Source organism: Rhagoletis pomonella, unplaced genomic scaffold, assembly GCF_013731165.1.
Source record: "Rhagoletis pomonella isolate Grant_MI unplaced genomic scaffold, Rhpom_1.0 Rhpom_scaffold_00005, whole genome shotgun sequence".
Taxonomy (NCBI): Eukaryota; Metazoa; Arthropoda; class Insecta; order Diptera; family Tephritidae; genus Rhagoletis; species Rhagoletis pomonella.
Genome location: NW_023458559.1, coordinates 74717439 through 74738153, shown reverse-complemented (window position 1 = coordinate 74738153; position 20715 = coordinate 74717439). Strand labels below are relative to the sequence as shown.

At 33.5% G+C, this 20715-nt stretch overlaps 1 protein-coding gene across 3 annotated transcripts in view; it reads left to right on the top strand.

Annotated features, from left to right (window-relative positions):
* LOC118739528 (mitogen-activated protein kinase kinase kinase 13-like) overlaps positions 1-20715 on the top strand; it is a 37343-nt gene that overhangs the window by 10652 nt on the left and 5976 nt on the right. Inside the window, exons 1-2 of one of the 3 annotated variants that reach the window (XM_036470902.1) lie at positions 2214-2868; positions 5618-5865. The exons of 1 other annotated variant lie outside the window; for it this stretch is intronic. In XM_036470902.1, the coding sequence (XP_036326795.1) occupies positions 5798-5865 (68 nt within the window). In that variant the 5' untranslated portion in view covers positions 2214-2868; positions 5618-5797. Of the gene's footprint in view, positions 1-2213; positions 2869-5068; positions 5866-20715 lie in introns of those variants that run through there. One more of the 3 variants, XM_036470900.1, reaches the window with a different exon arrangement.

Genomic DNA, 20715 nt, shown 5'->3' with positions numbered 1-20715 from the left:
TAAGTACGTTCTGAACATCGGTAGTCGTCATGATTATTCTTACAGGAGTACCCACTAGCCTTGAAACCTTCCATAAGTCGCCTAACTCTCTGGTAAAATTTTCGGGCATTCTTCTTGTCGGCCAGCATATCAAGCTCTTTGCACAAAGTGCCAAAATGGCACTTTTGAAAAATAGTAGTATTTCAATACATTTTAGTGAAATACTTTGCGTCTACTTCTTTTTCACAACTAAAATTTTCTAATTTCTATAGTTTATAGTAAAACTGGTTTATCTTACTTTGGCATTGGACTTTTGTTGTAGGAATATGTTTCTTATTTTTTTTAATGCTAAATGTGAAGGATTAAAAACAATGCCACCTTTTTTGGCACTTTTATTTTTCTATTTGGCACATTTTGGCACTTTTTTATCCTCAACATGGCTCTTCATAGCTAAGTATAGTTGGCAGCCCTGCCCCTCATCGTACCAGTTGTTCTTTCGGGCTCACTGAAATCCGACTACTTCTTCGGCGGCGGTACTTAATGAGCGGGAAATGTGGTTCCACTGCTCGCATATGTCGGTTTGTTGAAGAGTGCTCTCTGAGAGCAGGTGTGAGAGTCGAGTAGCGAAAGCACTGGCTGTCTGTTGTGATTGCAACTTTTCGACGTTAAGCTTTCCTTGCATATTTGGGCGCACATTTTTTTGCTGCACGGAGGCGGTTGCGTACCACGGCTGCAACAAGATAGTGGTCCCAGTCGATGTTTGGGCCTCGGAGTGTACGTACGTCCAAAACACTGGAAGCATGTCTTCCGTCTATCACAACATGATCGATTTGGTTTCTCGTTTTTCGATCCGGAGACAGCTACGTAGCTTGATGAATCTTTTTATGCTTGAATCTAGTACTGCAAACTACTATGTTTTGGGCCCCGGCGAAGTCGATCAGCCTCAATCCGTTGTCGGACGTTTTTTCGTGGAGGCTGAATTTTGCGACGGCGTTAAAAAGTTAAAGTAAATTTTTTTCATAAATTATATTAATTATTAAAATATGGATATCAATCAAAATGGTTTTGAAGAGATTTTATTTCTTACATAACTATATATAGGAGGGTTGCCATCGGTTCAAAAAATCAAGTTCAACTCGAATTAGGGCAAATATGGGTGTCGTATGAAAGAGGTCGAAGAAGATTTTAGGGTGAACATTTGCTTAAGAAAGTTGCCACCTGGTTGAAAAATCGAATTTCATTAAATTATACACAAGTTATATGCAATATTAAAATATGGGTTCCAAATAAAAGAGTTTTAAGAAATATTTAGTTTGAACATTTAGAATATTTTTTTGGTATTTCAAGAATGTTACCACAGGTTAAAAAAGATAAATTCAAATTATTTAAGAAGATGTGTATTAATCGAAATGGGTTTGAAGATACTTTATTTCCGAAGTAGGTATATTTACGAGGGTTGCCCCGTGTTTAAAAAATTAAATTCTACTTTATTCATCAGTTAATTGAAATATGTATCACAATGTCAGACGAAAGACATTTAAGAAGATTCAATTTGCAAATTTTTCGAAGAGGGTTGCCACCAGTTGGAAAAGTCGAATTTAATTAAGTCATACACAAGTTATATGAAATACCAAAATACAATTGTCAAATGAGAGTGTATTAAGAAATATTGAGTTTGAAAATATTTTTGATTGCGGTTGACACCTATTCGAAAAGTAGCGTTTACAAGTAATGAAAAATCGGCACAATACGAAACCTGTCTGTTTTAGATTAAATTTGGCACATGGATCGTAAATATAACGCTGACTAACACATGGAATATGTTTAAGGCTTTTGAAGAGGATTTCCAACTGTTTAAAACGGTTAGTTCAATATCGGCATTTTAGCGCCATACCGGTTCGCTAGTTAAAGCTAATATTTATCACCCTGTATAAGCTTACAAGCAGCTTTACATATCAAAGTACTAGCAGCTGGCCAACAAAACCCAACAAGCCAATAACTTCAATGCGAAATTTAACAACGCCAGCATTAACACTAACACCAACACACACTAAAAAAAAATAACAACAGCAACAAAAGAATAACAATAACAACATTATCGCGCATATTATCTCATAATCAGCAAAACGTTGGGGAGAAAAAAAATTCGCATTGCGACTGTGAGCACCGAATCTCCAAAGCGAAAATCAGTTGAGGAACTTCAATCGTAACGGTGAGTTCCATTGCTGGCTTGTTCCGTCATTGTAGCGAAAACTTGCGCGTGTGGCTTATCTGTGAGCAAAGTGGAAAAAAATCGAACTGAAAGGGATGGTGAAATGATATTGAAAAATCTAAATTGCAATTAAGTAGAATTGATAATAAATGCGCTTTTGAAACGAGAAGTAATTTATAAAAAAAAAATGCAGGAATTAAGAAATAAAACCACCTGTGCGCGTGTGTGTTAAATTATAATTTATATGGAAAGAAGTTAGTAGAAAATTAAGCGAATTTCGTATACGAATACAAATATACAGTGCTTTGTAAGAGCACTGCACAATACATATAAAGTTTACACACGCACACCTAAACAAGCTCGTCTTTTTACCTTGACGTCACGTCGCTTTTTTTAACCTGCCGCCATCGACGAGCACGATCCAAACCGAGCATTCGTAATTTTGCCGCTCAAACGAAACACGAAACATATCTTAGATACGTGTAGATAGTAGCGACGCGCGACAACTCCGGCTCCCAATGCGAAAGACGAAGTGCTTGGGGCAGTGGTGTGATACCAAAAAGATATATGTATAGCCGGAGATACGACTACCAGTTAATGGCAAAAGCCAAAGCAATTAAACGGCTCACACATATGTACATACATACATCGAAAAGTTTTACATACTGGAGATTGTGGTATGCATAACAAAGCCTAAAAAAGTAAATATATTTATTTATGTATATAAATAAAAAATACTCTTGAAAAAAAACCAAAAAAAAATATGCACAACTGGTCTGCAGAAATAAATGTCAACCTAAAGATTTTCCTCCGAATATAATTGTAGTGGTTAGTACATTAAAATGTCATAAAACTAATATTGTATACAATGTAAATACATATATAAATAATACATACATATGTAGGTATGTATGGAAATGTACATATACACACATGCATCACTAAAGAGGTTTACAATGGGGATCAAAGAGTGTGTCTTCATATCAAAAGCTAACTTTCAGCTAAGTGTAAATACATACATAGGTATGTAAATGCATATCTACATTAGACCGTACCACCTTACAAGTAAACAAAAAAGTTCGCCGCACATCACTGCGCCTAAAGTATTTTTCAAGGCAATTTCGGAAAAAAAAACTTTATTGCTGAACCGAAAGGCGACCCTTATTGCAAATTTCATTGACTACTATGTAAGTATATTTGGCAATGAAATTTGATTTTTAAATAGTTCTACTGGAATAATGGAAACTGGAAGAGTACTTTATTAGCAAAAGTTTAATGATTTCCAATGAACTTTGGAACAAACAAAAATTGCTTCATTGAAACAAGAACATCGAAGATGTGACGCAAAAAGTAAAAAGGCAACCCCTACGATCGGCAAAAAAAAATATTTTTTCGAAATTGCCTTTGCAAAAATTCATTACATTCGCAAGAGGACGGCAATTTTTATTTTTTTTTTTGGTACGCTCTAATGAATATACATACAAACATACACTGCGCTAAAAATAATTTTAAAAATTATAAAAAGAACAGCCGCAAATTCGCTGGAAAAAGTTGCGATAAGAGAATGTTAAAAAAAAAATTAAATAAAAAAAAATAAAAAATACTTAGTGAGAATACCGCTGACAAAACAAAAAATGTGCAGAAACATCAAAAATTTTAACAAATAATAAAAGATGCTAATATAAATTAAAAGTTTAGCACAAAAAGTGTACCGCGAAAAAACAGGGAAATCTTTTTTCTACTGGTAAAAATTAAGACAAAAGTGCATAACTATGTATGTATATTGAAAAAAAGGAAAAATACGTAAAAAAATCAAATAGTTCTAAAATAAAAAAATTTTACTGAGAAAATTGCCCGAAAAATTTAAAAATAATCAAATTAAAGAGTTTTTTAAAATTTTTAATACAAATTGTGTATAGTGAAATTCACGCGAAAATTTAATTTACTAACAAACAATTTAATTAAAGTTCAAAAGTTATATGATGCAAAATGTATTTACTAAGAAAAGCGCTGAAAAGCTTGCCATGCTTGAACGAATAAATATTAGAAAATACAACGGAAAAATATTTACTGCGGAAATTTGCCTTAAACAGAATAAATAATTGTTCTGTATACACAAAACTATTGCAAAAGATTACAAAAAAGTTAAAGGTTTATTTCTAAATAAAACTGTTTTCTCTGAAAACCCAATTCTAGACAATAAATAGGCAGTGTCTCAAACAAGTGTTCACAAACTCTTTTTTAAATTTATAATCATAAAGTTTATAAGTAATGTTTTTTTTCTTATAAATATATTTCTTATGCTTTAGCAAAAACCATATGAATGAAAGTTTCAAACTTAACACAAAATTTAGAAATTTTTTCATGCAAATTTCAATATTTTTAATGTGAATCTTAGAATATTTTGAGGTGTGCAGTTTTATATACACATATCATTTTAATAATTTTTCCTACTGACACATTTTTGCACTTTTTTCCATATAAACATGAATTTCTTATGCAATAAAATGAAAAAAATAAAAATAAAAAAATCAATGTCAGTTTTTATAAATTGCACTTCTTATATGGGAAAAAACGGCAAAAGACCGGGGACAAAAATAAATTTTCAAAAATCTACCTGAATTCTTAGCTGCTTTAAACGTACAACATGTAGTATAACTTTGTAGTTCGCAATTTTGTTAAACATTTTTTGAATATTCTTAAAGCTTGGCATGCAGTTTGAGAATTTCATTTATATGAATTTGGGTAAAGCGTATAAAAAATAACAGAAAAAAATTTACGGAAAGCATTATCAATCTGCCTTATCCTGAGTTTCACCTAAAAAAAATTCACCCGAAAATTTTAAATCCGCCCATAGTAAATGCATGGAAACCAAAAGTGAAAAGTGAACCGGTGCGGAGAAAATGAAACTCATGATAAGGCTGAATATGTATTCAAAAATAAGCAGAATGTGAACACATTTTTCAGTCACTGTACATAGCGCTTGCATAGAGTAAAATTTTGTTAAGTTCAGTGTTTGAACTTTTGCACGAGAAAAGGAAAACTTCCTAAACTTATTTTCTTCAAATATTTTGCAAAATTTTAATAGCCAAAATTTTCGAAGCCAAAGTGGAACATAACTACGTACGTTCTTACTAAAAGAGATGCGAAAATGGCATTGTTTTGAATTTATCGGATTTTTTGTGCTTTCCCGGAACTTAGCAAATTTTTGTTTCACTGCGTAGTAATGAGCAGCAATGGAAAAAGAATATTCAGTCCTTCCTGAAACGATGCATATTTAATTTCCCTGTCTTTCTGTATCAAAATATAAGCGAACATAAACGACAGACTTAGCAACTTTTCGCACAAGCTAGCAATATTTAGTATGTATTTCACATTTTTCCACGCATTCCTTCAACTAACAAAAAAAATGCACTTAAAAAACAGTAAAAATACTTAAGCCCAACACAATACAGCTGCACGGAAACCCACGAAAAGGCAAATATTTACTAAAAAAAAGTAAAATTGAACACTTGCAAAAAAAAACGCATTACATATCTACAAATTATAATAACGGATAATTCCAACAACGTGTGAAAGGAAATACATTCATAAATACTACTCAAGATGGTATTCTACATATCGTTTTTTGGCAAAAACATCGACCCGCCTGACAAAGTGGCCAACGAAAAAAGGTGAGTCTGAGTGTGTGAATGTGCACGATGGGGTCTACCTGTGAGTGACGGTCGAAAGTCCTGTGTCATTAGCCCCCAATGAATTGCTAATTTTTACAATAACTCTGCACACATACTATTATAGAAATATGTACATATAAATATGTACATACGTGTATATAAAAGTACGGGAATTTCGCGTATAGTCAGGCCTGACATTGCTAACTACGTTCATAATTCTATTAAGCCGATTTTTTTTTTGTTTTCAATACAATAAAAGAGATTCCCAAAAACCACAAGTTCCTCAACAACAACAAAATTACACAATATAATTGCGACTTTTGTCTGCGGCGCATGTACGCGAACAATTAAGTATACATACACACACAGCCATACATACATATCTACATACGCAACAGGGTCAAAGTCCGTAAAAACGTTAAATTTATCTCAGAATTATTTATTTTTTATTGTCTCTTGAACACATGCATTTTTAGGGTTAGGGTGGTTGTTGCCTATCATGATCTGAATTATGAGAGTTTGCGGTTTTTGTAAATAAAATTCAAGTGGAGTAGAGTGCCAAAAAGCGCAAGTTATATTTTGATGAATACTATTTTTTCAATAGTATGGCTTTAACGAAGTGTCCAATCCTGAGCAGGCTTAAAAAATGTGTAACTGATGGATAATTTTTTTTTTTATTTATCCAACGATTTATTAGTTTTTTTTTTCACTCATGGTCAGATCAATATAAGACTTACATGTTCTCTGAGCATTTATTTTCAAATAAACCAGAGGCTAAGTTTGGCTGGATTGGCGGAATGTAAAGGTCGACAAGAATAGGAGAACATTCTAATGAAAGGTAGACAGTTAAGTGTAAGTTGGCAAAAGGTATGTATATATTTTCATACCCGAGCGCACTTGTGCACAAGGGTATTATAACACTATTCGCTTAAGGTTTGTTTCAAGGCATATTGAACAGATAGTAGCAGTAGAGCAGTTGATTTTATTTCTTTGGTGAAATCTTTTAAATCCCTTTTTACAAAAATTCCAAATTGTCAAAATTTATTTGTTAAAACGTTTTTTCATACGTTCGCCTAACTCAGGAAATGCTGATTACTGCGCCTTGCAAATGATGGATCGATGCTTCTGAGAGAAAACAATGTTACTAAGAAAGAAGTTGCAGCAGTTTTTATGTATTTAAAATTCACTGTTTTCAATGTTTTTTGTTTTCACATGGAACACTTCTTTCATATGCCTTAGTTTGTTTGTAACAGCTTAAAGAAATCGAATATATAGACATATATATGTATATCAGGCTCATAATAAAGAGGAAAGTCGATTAAGCTATATATGACACGATAACTCGAGCAAAAATTGAGATATCTGAACGCAGTCGGGTATAAAGGTTCTCTTTATCCAAGGTACATAAGTTGGTATTGGAAATGGTCGAAATCGGATCAACTCCCATTTAGTGGTATTTCCGTAAATCTTCTTCTTCTTATTCGGCACTAAAACCGTTTTTCGATTTGGGCCGAGACCAAAAAACCTCGCCAGTTGCCTCTCTCTCTCCTTTGCTAATTTGCACCAGTTGTTCGTCCCAAGTGCGGAAAGGTCCCTTGCTTTCGTTGTTCACCCATGGGGGCGAAGCCGAATGACCTTTTCACCGGAGCGTCGTCATCCATGCGTCTAACTTGTCCAAGCCAGCGCAATCGTTGTATTTTTATGCGCTCACTATGTCCATGTCGTTAAAAAAAACCCGTACTTCGTTCGCCGAGAGAGGGCTTTGCTTTTCAATTCCTTACCGAGCCCAAAGTAGCACCTGTTGGCAAGAGTTATTCTACGCTTTATCTCCAGGCTAACATTATTGCCCCTTCACTACTTCAAAGCTATGACTGCCGGAAGTGACGTGTGTCCCAATACGCGAAGACTTGTTATGTGTTGTCAGGTTCGTTCACCGCTAGACCAACCTCGTTAGATTCTTTTTCTAATCAACAAAAAGCTGCACTGACATCCCTGGGTTTCGGACCCAGACGATGTCAATATCATCTGCATACGCCAGAAGCATTGTATATTATGTATTTTTTAATAAATGTTTTTTTTCTGCCGAAATATGCAAGTTTATTTGGCTCTAGCTAAAACTAAAAATATTTACTAATATGTCTTTCGATTTTCGCTCTGAAAAATTTTAATTGTTTAACTTAATTACCAATTGCTAATATTTGTTCTTTCTTTACCTTAATTTGTTTGTTTTCATCCGCCATTGCGCTCTAATCAAATGCAAATACGGAAAACGTTCACAATAAATTTAAAAAATCTGATTGCTGTTGACGTAATGCAACCCTGCTACGACAACAACAAAATGTAGGCGCAAAAAAAAACCTTTGAGTGTAACAAAATGTAGGCGACGTCCTTTTCAACTTTTGTACGGTAGACGTCTACGTTTTGAGACACAATTCGGAACGAACTGTGAACACCCCAATTAACATATCACAAATAGTTTCGGTCAAAGATCTGCAGCACCCTTTATATACGTAAACATATAAATGATGTATATGTATATACGTATGCTATTTTGTAATTATTTTGAGAATTGTCCGCTACACACTTTCTAATCTCAGTAGTTTCTAGCTATAGCTTTCATATGTACATATGTACGTAAATATTTGTATAAATCTCGACTTTGTTGTGTTCTAATTGACTTAATCGAAGGTCATAGTGAGCGCACGACATATTTATGCAGCATTAACATTTAATAGTTAGTGAACTTTATTTAGAAGTATATATTTTTACATTCACTTTTCTAATAAATCTATTACGTTAACAATATGGGATTGTAACCTTTGAAACTCACATTGATTTAGCCATCATTTTATTTAGCAGAGTTTATCAATAGTCGAAGGCGAAGTATTTAGCGAACATCAATCGGTTCAAAATTTTTATTATATAAGAGTAGTTTGAAGCCGTGAAATAAAAAAGTGACAGAAATATTGTTGATGTTCTCAAACCCCTCCGAATTGTCCCCGAAATTTTTTGCTTCTTATATACATAAATAACAGTCAAAATCTTTCCTTTCCCATCTACGACTTTCTAGTAGAATATCTGCTAATTTCGATTAATTTTATTAATACAACCATTTTTTTTAGTTTTAAGTAATAAGCCATCGAGACCGACATGTCCTAATAAAATCCTTTTAGTGGACGCTTGCTATATAATAAAATCAGTAGAGGTCGCAGGTTAAAGAGTATATAGAGATAGGTAGGTAGCCGGTCGAAAACGCCCTATCTCAGAAAACTTTTCAAGAACGCCCTGTTTCAGAATTTATTTGAAGAAAGCCCTATATCAGATTTTGATTGAAGAATGCCTTTTTTAGAATTCGGTTCAAAAACTACCGATCTCAGCTACCGATTCAAAAACGCAGAGTTTATCAATATGCTCACATACAAGTTTATATCGTAGGTATACCCGAGCACAGTTTTGCACAAGGGTATTATAACTTAGTTCGTATAACGCCCACTTCCCGTATAGAGGTATTTTCGAAGAAATGCAAAACCTGCGATATTTCAGTAAATATTACGTTCAAATTGTTGAAAATTAGTATGTGAAATGTGGGTGTGACCCCACTCACTTATGATCAAATACTGTATCTCAGTAGTCCCTTGACCAATCCTTACAAAACTCGGTACGAATAGGGTCCAACTAATAAACAGGTAGATAATCTTTGAAATCGGAAAGTAATTACATCCACCCCCATATAACGGTAATTTACAGAAACACGAAAACTGCGGTAAATCAATAACTACAAAATCGCGCCGCCCACTTATGACCACAAATGGGTATCTCTGTAATCGATTTATCAATTTCGACCAAACTCGGTGCACGTAAAAACCTTGGCACGGAAAAGCACTTCGTTTAAAATCGGACTAAAATTACACCCGCTTCCCGTATAACGGAAAATTTTGGAAATACGAAAACTCCGACATTTCAATAACTGAATACTCTAATTTACTCCAAGTTAATACTTTCAACACTCTCTTAACAATAAATAAGGCTGCTATAGACTTTTGGAAATTGGGCGTGATATCGCCCCCATTTTATAACTACAACGGTCTATCTCGGTAACTACTTTATCGATTTCTACCAAACTTGATTCAATTATATCATTAAGTCTAACTCAGTGGATTATCGAAAACGTTTGAAATCGGTGAAAACATCGCTCCGATATTTGATACCTGTGCCGGGTATATAAAGTTCGGCTTCGCCCAAACTAATACTTCTTTACTTGTTCTACTTATACAGAGTTATTTTACTAATGATAAAAGAGGCAATAATCAAGGCATTATTCACCTTGTGGTATTAAGTGGAAGAGATCGAAGAATTCCATCTCAGCTATCCTCTCTAGGCTGCTAAGGAAGCGTAGCCCCACTTGACTGGGTCCTTCGACTGCCAACCTGAACATCCATAGAGAAAGAGGTCGATTAACTACTCCTCCTTCTCTTCGCGGCATCTTCTGCAGATAGAACTCGTAGGTATTTGTCATCGTTGGAGCATCGGTACAATAGAATGGTGTCCCATGATGACGCAGATAAGAACATTCTCTGCAGATCTAAGTTTCTAAAAGTCTATAGGTAACATGCAGTACTCTCTCCATTAACTCACTTATCGTTGGAAAGAATTTGCCTTATCGGAAAAGGCGAGAACCTTTATTCCTGTTGTTTTAAGCGATTATTTTAGTATCAAACTTAACACCTACAGCCAGAGGAGAGGGCCTAGTATGCCATAGTGGTTATTTTTCATAGCAGCGCTAATTAAACTACTTTCGAGCATGCAGATGATCCGTGCCCAAATAGGCTGCTGAATAACCTGTTCTAAGAGTGCCCAGCATATTTTCTCGTCCGGACAGTATGTAGCGAGCTAATACTGAAAAAAGTTTTTTTTTAACACTTTTAATTAACTCAATGGGCCCTATGAATAAAAACTAAGCAATTGCTTTTTCTTAAAATTGCACACCTTTTATTCGATTGATTCAAACAAATTTAAGTAAAAGATCTAAAATTTTAAGTAAACTCAATTGCTTATTTTTTATTCGTAAGGCTCACACTTACATACTAATTATCATGTGCCAATATGTATACATTTTTGCACGTGATTATACTCGTTTATAAGTACAATAGTCATTGAAAGTTTTGTTGATAAAATGCCAAAGCGTTTGCTCACTTCAACAAAATTAACTTGAAAACTTTTCTAATGAAGATAAAATATAGTGCGTTGAAATGTTTAAATGTTAATTGATAAAAGTTTTACTTAAGACTTCTCTCAATATCCATACATATGTATGGCCAAATACTTAGAAAAAAATAAAAATATGTAGCATACATAGGATTAAAAAATTTCTTCGCAAATATTGTTGGCTTTGCTGATAAAAAAAACAACAAGTGGATTAGTGGCTTAAATTCTTAGTTAATACTTATGTATTTACGTACTTGTACACGTACACTTTCATATTATCATTTAAACAAGAATTTTTAAGAATAAGCAATAACATAAGAATGGTCCAAAAACATAAACGTCGGAATTGTATGCTCTCACCACCTAGGATTGTTCTATATCGAAAAAAGTATACCCCTATTTTTTATTTTGAAATCAAAAAATATTTCGTCGCTCAAAGCGCCCCAACTTTTCCATGTATTTTGTATGGGAAAAAAACAACTTTTGGTGGAAGTGGTATGGAATTCTTGAAAATCAATATTTTTCCATCGGAAAACTCTGGTTCTCTTCAGGAGACTTCCAATAACAATATCCAATTATTTATTTAACCATTTTTTAATAATGAAGATTTTTTATTTATCCCCCCATTGCATTTTCAGGCATTTTCAAGGGGTTTTGGCGGTCATATAAAATATAGTTACTAAGAAAAAATTGTTAAAAAAGTAATTGGGTTTTATTATTGGCAATCCGTTGAAGAGAAACAGTCCTCCGATCGAAAAATATTGATTTTCAAGAATTCCATACCATTTCCACGAAAAGTTCTTTTTTCCCATACAAAATACATGGAAAACTTTGAGCGCTTTGAGCGACCTCTAAATATTTTTTTATTTCAAAATAAAAAATAAAGGTACACTTTTTTCGATATAGAACAATCCTAGGGGGTGGGAGGATAAAAATTTCGACTTTACTTTTTTTACATGCATTTTTGGGCAACCCTAATGTACATGCAAGTACAAAATAATAGCTTTATTTTGGAGATACTTTTTTATTTTTTAAATAATTTTGAAGAGTATTGTCAACTTTTTATAAAAGCCAAATTTTATTTGTTAAATAAGTTGATTAAATTATTTCAACATGTATGTATATCAATCGAGAGTAGTATAAGAAAGATTGGTTTTGGACAAAATTTTAAAGAAGGTTGTCACCCGTTAAAAAAATTTCTTAAATTATATTAATATAAATAAAGTATAACAGTGACAAATGAAAAAAGGTAAAAGGGTCCAGTTTCAGATGAACAATTGATTGATGATTGCAAAATTTTTATTTTCAGATCAAATATTTAAACTGCATTTAAATACGCAATGTCGGCTATTTAATTATGGAAAATGCGACCCTGATTTTCAATAAGAATTCATAATTAACTTAAATGCTAGTTAATTTTTGATCGGAAATTAACCCTAAGAAAGCTTTACTTTACTGCCATCTGTTTAAAAGTCGAATTTCACTTTTTAGTAAGTTAAATAAAGTATAACAATAAGGATGTTTAACGAATACTTATGTAAATATTAAAAAAGATTTATTCCCAAAATATTTTTGAAGAGGAATGCCACCTTTCCAAAAGCCAAATTTAATTTAATTGATAATTCGGCTAAAATATTATATTATTAAAAAGATGTATGAAAAAGATTTGTTTCAAAAATATGTTTGAAAAGTAAAATTGACACCTGTTTAAAAGTAAAATCAAATTTAATCAGTAAGTTAAATAAAATATTACAACATACACGTGAAACGAACACATTTAGTTAAGCTTTGTTTAGAAAATATTAATAAAAGAGGATGCCACCTGTTCGAAAGTCGAATTAAATTTAATTACTTAGCTTAATAAAATTTTGCAATATGCATGTCAAATTAATCAGGTTTAAGAAAGCTGTATTTCGAAAACATTTTGAAGCTGGTTGGCACCTATTTAAAAGTGATATGAAATTAAAAGGAACATTACAATATGGACGCCAAACAAAAGATATTTAAGAAAGCTTTATTACGAAGACAGTTTTGAAGAGGCTGCCTGTTTATAAAATTCAATTTATAGTAGATGAACGTTTGCAAAATGTAATATCTTTCGTCATTACAGCAGAGATTTTCCACCCTTCGAAAATTTCAATCAATTTAGTCTGCTTAAGCTAAATGAAATATAACAAATGAGATATGTATTTTGTGTTGGTATGTGCTTTTATTCAGACACATTTTTGAAAGGAACTGCCACCTATAAAACGAATTTATATAAAGTACAAAGACTAGCTGCGAAATGTAAGTTCTTTATTTTTATGTTAAAATGACCAATGCAGTTGAAGTTTAGCATATTGGCCATGTTCGGGAACCTCGCGACAATAACTTTTTTTTAATAAAATTTGTTTTTTTCGGTGATTTTATTTTCTTTTTTATTACAACTGAAATCATATTGTTAAACCGAACTTCACGTGGGCTAAGCTGTGGGCGAAAGGTAGTATATGTACATATGTATGTATGTATGTACACATACATATGCAGTGCATAGATAGTACAAGTACATACATAATTGTTATTGTTTCCTTCACCTGTCGCTTTTGTTTTCAGAGTGGTGTGATTTGCAAATTTTTATTGTTATTCGAGTTTTACTCACATTGCTCCATTTCGACATGCTTACATATTTATGCACAATGTACATTTATACGAACAAATTAATACACTCTACCTTATCTTATCGCAAAAAAAATTGTTTTTCACCTACAGGCATGCACAGGTATGTAGGGTTGTACATACATATGTACATATGTACGTAGATGCCCCGAAAACAGCGCGTACCGATTTCGTCACAGGCTCATAGCAATACATAAGCCGAAAAAAGAATAACAGCAAAATAGGGGCACAATTCACACCACCACCAGTCATGACTTTTTTGCGTACTTTGGAATTTTTTGCTTGTGTTACTTTGTGCTCATAATTGTTGTTTATTTACTTTTGCGCTTTCTCTAAGTAAATAAATAATTTTTATATTTGTTAAAAAAAATGTGTGGCACACACTTGAAGAAGGGAAAATAAAATAAGTAATAATAATAATAAAGCTAGCGTTTGGCCGAACTTCTCCTCCAATTTGTGGCGTGCGCTTTGATGTTCTCACACAAAGGGGAGGGACCTAAGTTTTAATGCCGACTCCGAACGGCGATTGTATTATTATGGGAAGCTGGTTTTCATAGCAGAAATACACTCGGAGGTTTGCCATTGCCTGCCGAGGGGCGACCACTGCACAGTGGTTCACAATGGGCATTTTGTGTTCACAATTCACTGGAGCCTTGATTTTTCACTCAATTTGATATTTTTTTTTAACGAAATTTAACAGAATTGTTATGAGACCAGTTGAGTTTTGAATTTTTGTGTGTTTGTATTAATTTTTTTAGTGAAAAGTGCAGAAAAAGTAGCAATTTTGAAGAAACTCGATTCTCCTGTTCCAGTTAATAAATGTTTACATAATAAAAACTAGTTGAAAACAATTGTAGAGTTCTTCCAAACGAAAAAAATTAAAAAAAATTTGTAATTTTATAAAAAAAAAATTACCAAAATTATCTATTTCTTTTTTGTTTTTGGTTATTATACAAATTTTGGATATGCAGTTGTAAAGTGCAAGTTTCAAGTGGCTAATAGTTCGCGTTGATTTTTAATAACAAAAACAAACGCTTTTACATACATCAGTAATTATGTTCGCTTAAGTACCCGCATCGAGGTACTTAAGCGGGTTCTTTTAAGTACCCAACCCGCCTAAGTACCTCAAAAAGCTGACATTTTTCGTGAGGTACTTAAGCGGGTTTTACTGTATTTCCCATTTAGTATGCAGATGTGCTCGAAATGTTAGCGAAAAAATTATTAAAAATTAACGCGACCTCTTAGCCACTTGCAAATTGCATTTTATTTCACTAAAATTTAATGATCTATTAAACTGCATACCCAGTATTTTTCTGGGAATTCAATTGCTTTTTTAATTTTGATGAACATTTTTTACAATACAGTTTTTTGTGAATTTTTTTTTTTCGTGGGCTCCCTACAATTGTTTTCAACTCATTTTTATTATGCAAAATTTATTAACTGGAACAGGAGAATCGATTTTCTTTAAAATAGCTACTTGTTCTGCACTTTGCATTAAAAAATTTAATACAAACAAACAAAAATTCAAAAATTGGACTCAATTGCTCTCTTTCAAAATTTTATTAGCTTTCATTAAAAAAAAGATTAATCAAACTGAGTGAAACCTGAAGGCTCCAGTGAATTGTGAACACTAAATTCCTGTTTTGAACCACTTTAATTGTTTGTGTGTGCGTGGCTACACACGTGAGTGGCTTGTGGTCAATTCATGTTTGTCTCTTTGTGCCGATTGTCAATAAGCTAAAAAGTTTTTTATAGTCATTTTAGGGGAAAATGCAAACAAAAATATTTTAAGGACAAAGAAGTTATTTTTAATAAAATTATTTTTCCCTCTCGAGCACTTAACAAGTACAAGTGCTTGCTTCAAACCAATTTATTATTATCGCTAATAGATTCCACTTAAATAGCACACCCACAAAAAGTGTAAAATTTAACAACAGATATATTAAAAGTTAATAAACAGAGAGGAAGTCGCACTTTTTTCTTATCTTTTTATTATTTATCGAAAGGGTATATCCGCTCTGCGTTGGTTCCCTTCTCTGTTAAGCTTTTGGTGCTTCCCCAGGGTATTGTTTTTTTAGCAATTACTTACATATTTATGACCGGCAGACAATTTGCACACATGTGCATATCTATTATCGAGCCTATAGTGCAGTTCATACAGACAAACAAGCAAGTGGGCATAATTTTTGGCTGTTAATTTGAATTTCTTCATGCGGAATTAAATATGCACTTTCCAGCACCTATGCAATCAAAAACAATTTACGCATTTTAGAATGTACTACATACATACATGTATACATTAGGGTGATCCAAAATGAGTAAAGTCGGAATTTTAATGCTCTTACTCCCTAGGAGTGTTCTGTATCGAAAAAATGTATATATTGAAATCAAAATATATTTAGAGGTCGCTCAAGGCGCATAAAAATTCCGACTATACTTTTTCACATGTATTTTTGGACCACCATAGTGTGAATACATTGTATATATATATAAATACTGACATCTGTGTGTAGTATGGCCATGTTAATTAATTTGCGAAAAAGTGCGAAATAAGCATGCAGATATGTACGTCTGTGCATGTTGAGGGCATTTGAAGACGAAAAGTGCGGTTTCCCTTTTCGTCAAAACTACTTAGTCGTTTTCCAAAACTAATAAACAAATTCATAAAGTTTTCTTTTCGAAAAAATTTTTTTTTACAAAAACTATTTTAATCAAATTCGGCCTATCAAACAGGTGGCAATTCTCTACAAGATATTCTAAAACTAAAACCCGTCTTTCGATTAACACCCATTGTGATACATGTTTCAATTACCCCATTCTCTTAGTTCAACTTGAATTTGACTTTTTGGCAGGTGGCAACCCCCATTCATATATATACATATATACATATATTCATTAAGAAATAAAACCTTTTCAAAACAATTTCGATTGATATCCATATTGTAATGATTTATTTAACTTATTAAATAATTTGAATTTAACTTTTTAAACATGTGGCAACCCTCCTCTTTCGTCTGACACTTACATATATTGTGATATACTTTTCAACTATCTAATTCCCTTAATTATAGTTGAATTTGATTTTAAACAGGTGGCTTGTGAGAGGGCGTGCTGTTAATATCGTTTCGATTAAAACGCATGGCAATTTAAGCAATTTATTTAACTTAATTGAATTGGATTTTTTAACAGGTGGTAACCCGTACCTTTTCTTATTCTAACCTAGGTGCTCGTATAAACATTCTGTTAAGTATATATCTCATAAGCGCTTTATTTCATTGACTGCAAACCTTTGGACGGATCTCCAAGGTCTATACGACTGTTCCAAGTTGAAGTTTCTGCCATAGACGAGGCTTGATAATCGTCTCGGGCATAGAATGACCGAAGATAAACATCAGCATTTCGAGGTTGTAGACATAACTTTGTAGTAATAACCTAAAAGTTATGTAATGCACATTCATACACATATGTACATATGTACGTACATGAAGAAATAGTATTTATATCTTACATATAATGACAGTCTATCCAAATAGAGATTATTGTTTTTAATCTTGTATAAAGACGAACAAAAATATTATGTATAGATTTCACAAAAATATATATATGTACTCAAAACTATTAACTGTGGAACATTTACGTTAATTATCAAATTAACTATCCACGTTGAACTCGTCGGAAATTATGCCAAACAGCTGCAACTACCTTCAGTGTCGACTTTATTTTGATCGTTATATGCTCAACAGTTGGTAATGAAAGTCTATTACTCTTTTATATATTGGATAAATTTAAAAACTGAAGTCATAGAGCTACATATGTATGTAAGAAGCAAGTAAAGTAAATTAAAAATCAATCCATCATAATTTGTACTACGCGGAAAATTTAAGTATCTCACGAAATGAGCGAAAAAATAAAGTATCTTCCGAAAATTTGCACAAACAAGTATCACTTTTCAAGTAAATGAATCAAAACGGCAACAGGGCGACGAAAGAAGCAGATATGGTGGGTAGTACTGCCCACCTGAGATTTTTAATTACCCACCTGAAAATTTTTTATGACGAATGTAAACTCAATAGCGATAAAGATATGGATCTGTGCATAATGAGGCGTACAGAGCAAAATCCTAGGTCCGTGAAAGATGTTGTGCAATTTTTGCGTTAAATTGTGTGTGGCACTTGTTCCTGAATTGGTAAGCTTCATTAGATTACTTGTTACAACTCCAAGGTCTTGATGCTCTTACGAGAGGAGCTTTTCTGTTTTGCGTAAGGTGAAAAATTATTTGCACTCGACAATGCACCAAAAACGGCTCAACCATGTAGCAATATTGCATCTTTATCCATGAACTCATGAACGACTTTATTTCAACACGCATGGTGGTGTTTTCACTGCAGAAATAAAATTTTGAATTTTCAATGAAATATATACATGCATATGTACATTAGGATGGTGCAAAATGCATGTTCAGAAATGCGTGCCCAAAGTTTTCCACGTATTTTATATGGGGAAAAACCACTTTTCGTAAAAATAGTATAGAATTACTTTCATCTGCAGAAGATTCCCAATAATAATACCCAATTGTTTATTTAACGATTTTTTCATCGCAACTATAATTTATAGGTCCGCCAAAAGCCCACAAAAACCCCGAAAAATGCAATGGGGAGACAAATCAAAAATCGTTTGTATTAAAAAATGGTTAAATAAATAATTGGGTATTATTATTGAAAGTATTCTGAAGAGAACCAGAGTTTTCCGATCGAAAAATATTGATTTTCAAGAATTTTATACCATTTCTACGAAAAGTTGTTTTTCCCATATAAAAATACATGGAAAGCTTTGAGCGCTTTGAGCGACCTCTAAATATTTTCTGATTTCAAAATAAAAAGCAGGGGTATACTTTTGTCGATATAGAAAAATCCTAGATGGTGAGAGCATTACAATTCCGACTTTACTGTTTTTGGACCACCCTATTGTACATGGTATGTATGAAAAATAAATGTATTATACACGAAACAATAAGTTTTTCTAACGAAATCTATTAACCTTCTCAATTAGATCGGCAAACAATTTTTTTTACCTGTATACTCTCACCACTAGCATAACTACCCACCCGGGCACAGAGCGTTTCGCCGCCCCTGAACGGCAACACTAGTTCTGGGTGCCGGGAAAAGGCACCATTTATGAAAACGAAATAGCTGGCAGACTAATCCTAAACGGACAACGCAATAAAAATTAATTAAATTAGTTGATCCCCTATCCAATTAGTTGATCCAACCCGTATTGTTCTAAAATCTAAGTAGGTATATTCTTATGTTATGCTAGATTCTGTTAGACGAAAAAAACTATTGCTCAGCCACTTCATTCTTCATTCGTTTCATAAAGATGCTTTACGATTTCTTCCGCTTCCGCATAGTTACAGCGGCGTTAGAGTCTTGTGAGCCAGTCTCATTTTAGCCGCTATCCATTAGCCATTTAGCCACGTTTAACAGTGTTCAGAAATCTGGCTATATGGCTTATGTGTTATGACATCTTCTTCTTTATTGACGCGGTAACCGCGTTAGCTATTTTGGCCGAATTCAAAACTGCACGCCAGTCGTTGCTCTTCTGCGCCAACGGACCCCAATTGGAAATGCCATGCGACGCCATGCCCTTCTCCACGTGGTCTTTCCAACACAGAGAAGATCTTCCTCTTCCACTGTTACCAGTTCGAGGAGTAGCCCCATCAGAGGTTTTCATTGTCCATGACTTACTTACGTACTGACATACTTATATAGTGTGGTTTTCGTGCGTAGAGAGGGGATCTACTCAGTCCAAAGTAGCACTTGTTGGCAAGAGCGATTCTCGTTGCGGCATAGATCCTCTGCCATATCGTTGCTCTGAATTCTAAGGCCGGAAGTCATAAACAATCACATATCCAATAGATATTTAATGAGGATCTTTCTGTAGCAAAGACTACTCTGATTTTTTCGATAGCAAGGACTTGAGTTTGGAAAAACTTGAAATGAATCTCTTAGTTTGAAAAAATACCCGGCTTTACACCAAAGGCCATTTTTGAGCTTTGCGTACAAATTCTAATTGAATTAGTAACGAAAATAATCCTCGCTGTTGCACTGAACGAAGGAAGAGAGAGTTGAGCCATGTGATCTCATAAATATCGTTCAATTGAGGACAACGACATACGTACTTATAGTATTCATTCTTGGAAGGATCTTTCTTTGCTAAATCGTCACTTTTGTAATTCCACTCAATATCCAGTCGTCCAAGCATCTACATATGTACATAAATTAATTGGGTTCTATAAATATGGGCTATCTCGATCCCAGATAACAGTAAGGGTATTTGCATTGTAGCTATATGTGTGAGTATAAAGCTTTCCGGGCTGCCTGACTGAGACTTACTCTGAGCGAGATTACATGCTGCCGCTTGGATAGTAGACACTTCTTCTTCATGCTCCTGTAACTTGTTGATGTATCTAGGCTATCTACATGGCTTCAGCGCCACCTTGCCAGTCAAGTCTTTGCAAAGTTATTTCTTATCGTGCGGTTAATATAAGCATTAAGTTTGTAACAAAACGGTTCATATATAAAAATTATCTAAATATCTCGACTCTAGCGCCACCTCTTGAGGCAAAAAATAAGTCTGCCATCAAATTTTCCTCCGTAAAAGCATCGTTTTAGAGCAAACATTTTTTAAATCGGTTCAGTATTTTTTTGGCCAAAGCGTTACAAACATTCCCCAAGTAATCAAATTTATATAATTAGTATAGATATACATACATACATCCCAGTGGGAATTAGGAGCACGTAATAATACCTTATTAGCAACTTACTCTTCACCTGGCAGTCATTACCATTTCCCTGCCGAACGTCCCTTACTTTTACAAAGGCATGGCCGCCTTATGTAAGTAGGAATTTAGAATGTACATTTGCTATCAAACATACTTCTGAGTCGCTTTACAAAGTAAGTTACGTGTAATGCAGAGCAGTCGCTCGGAGT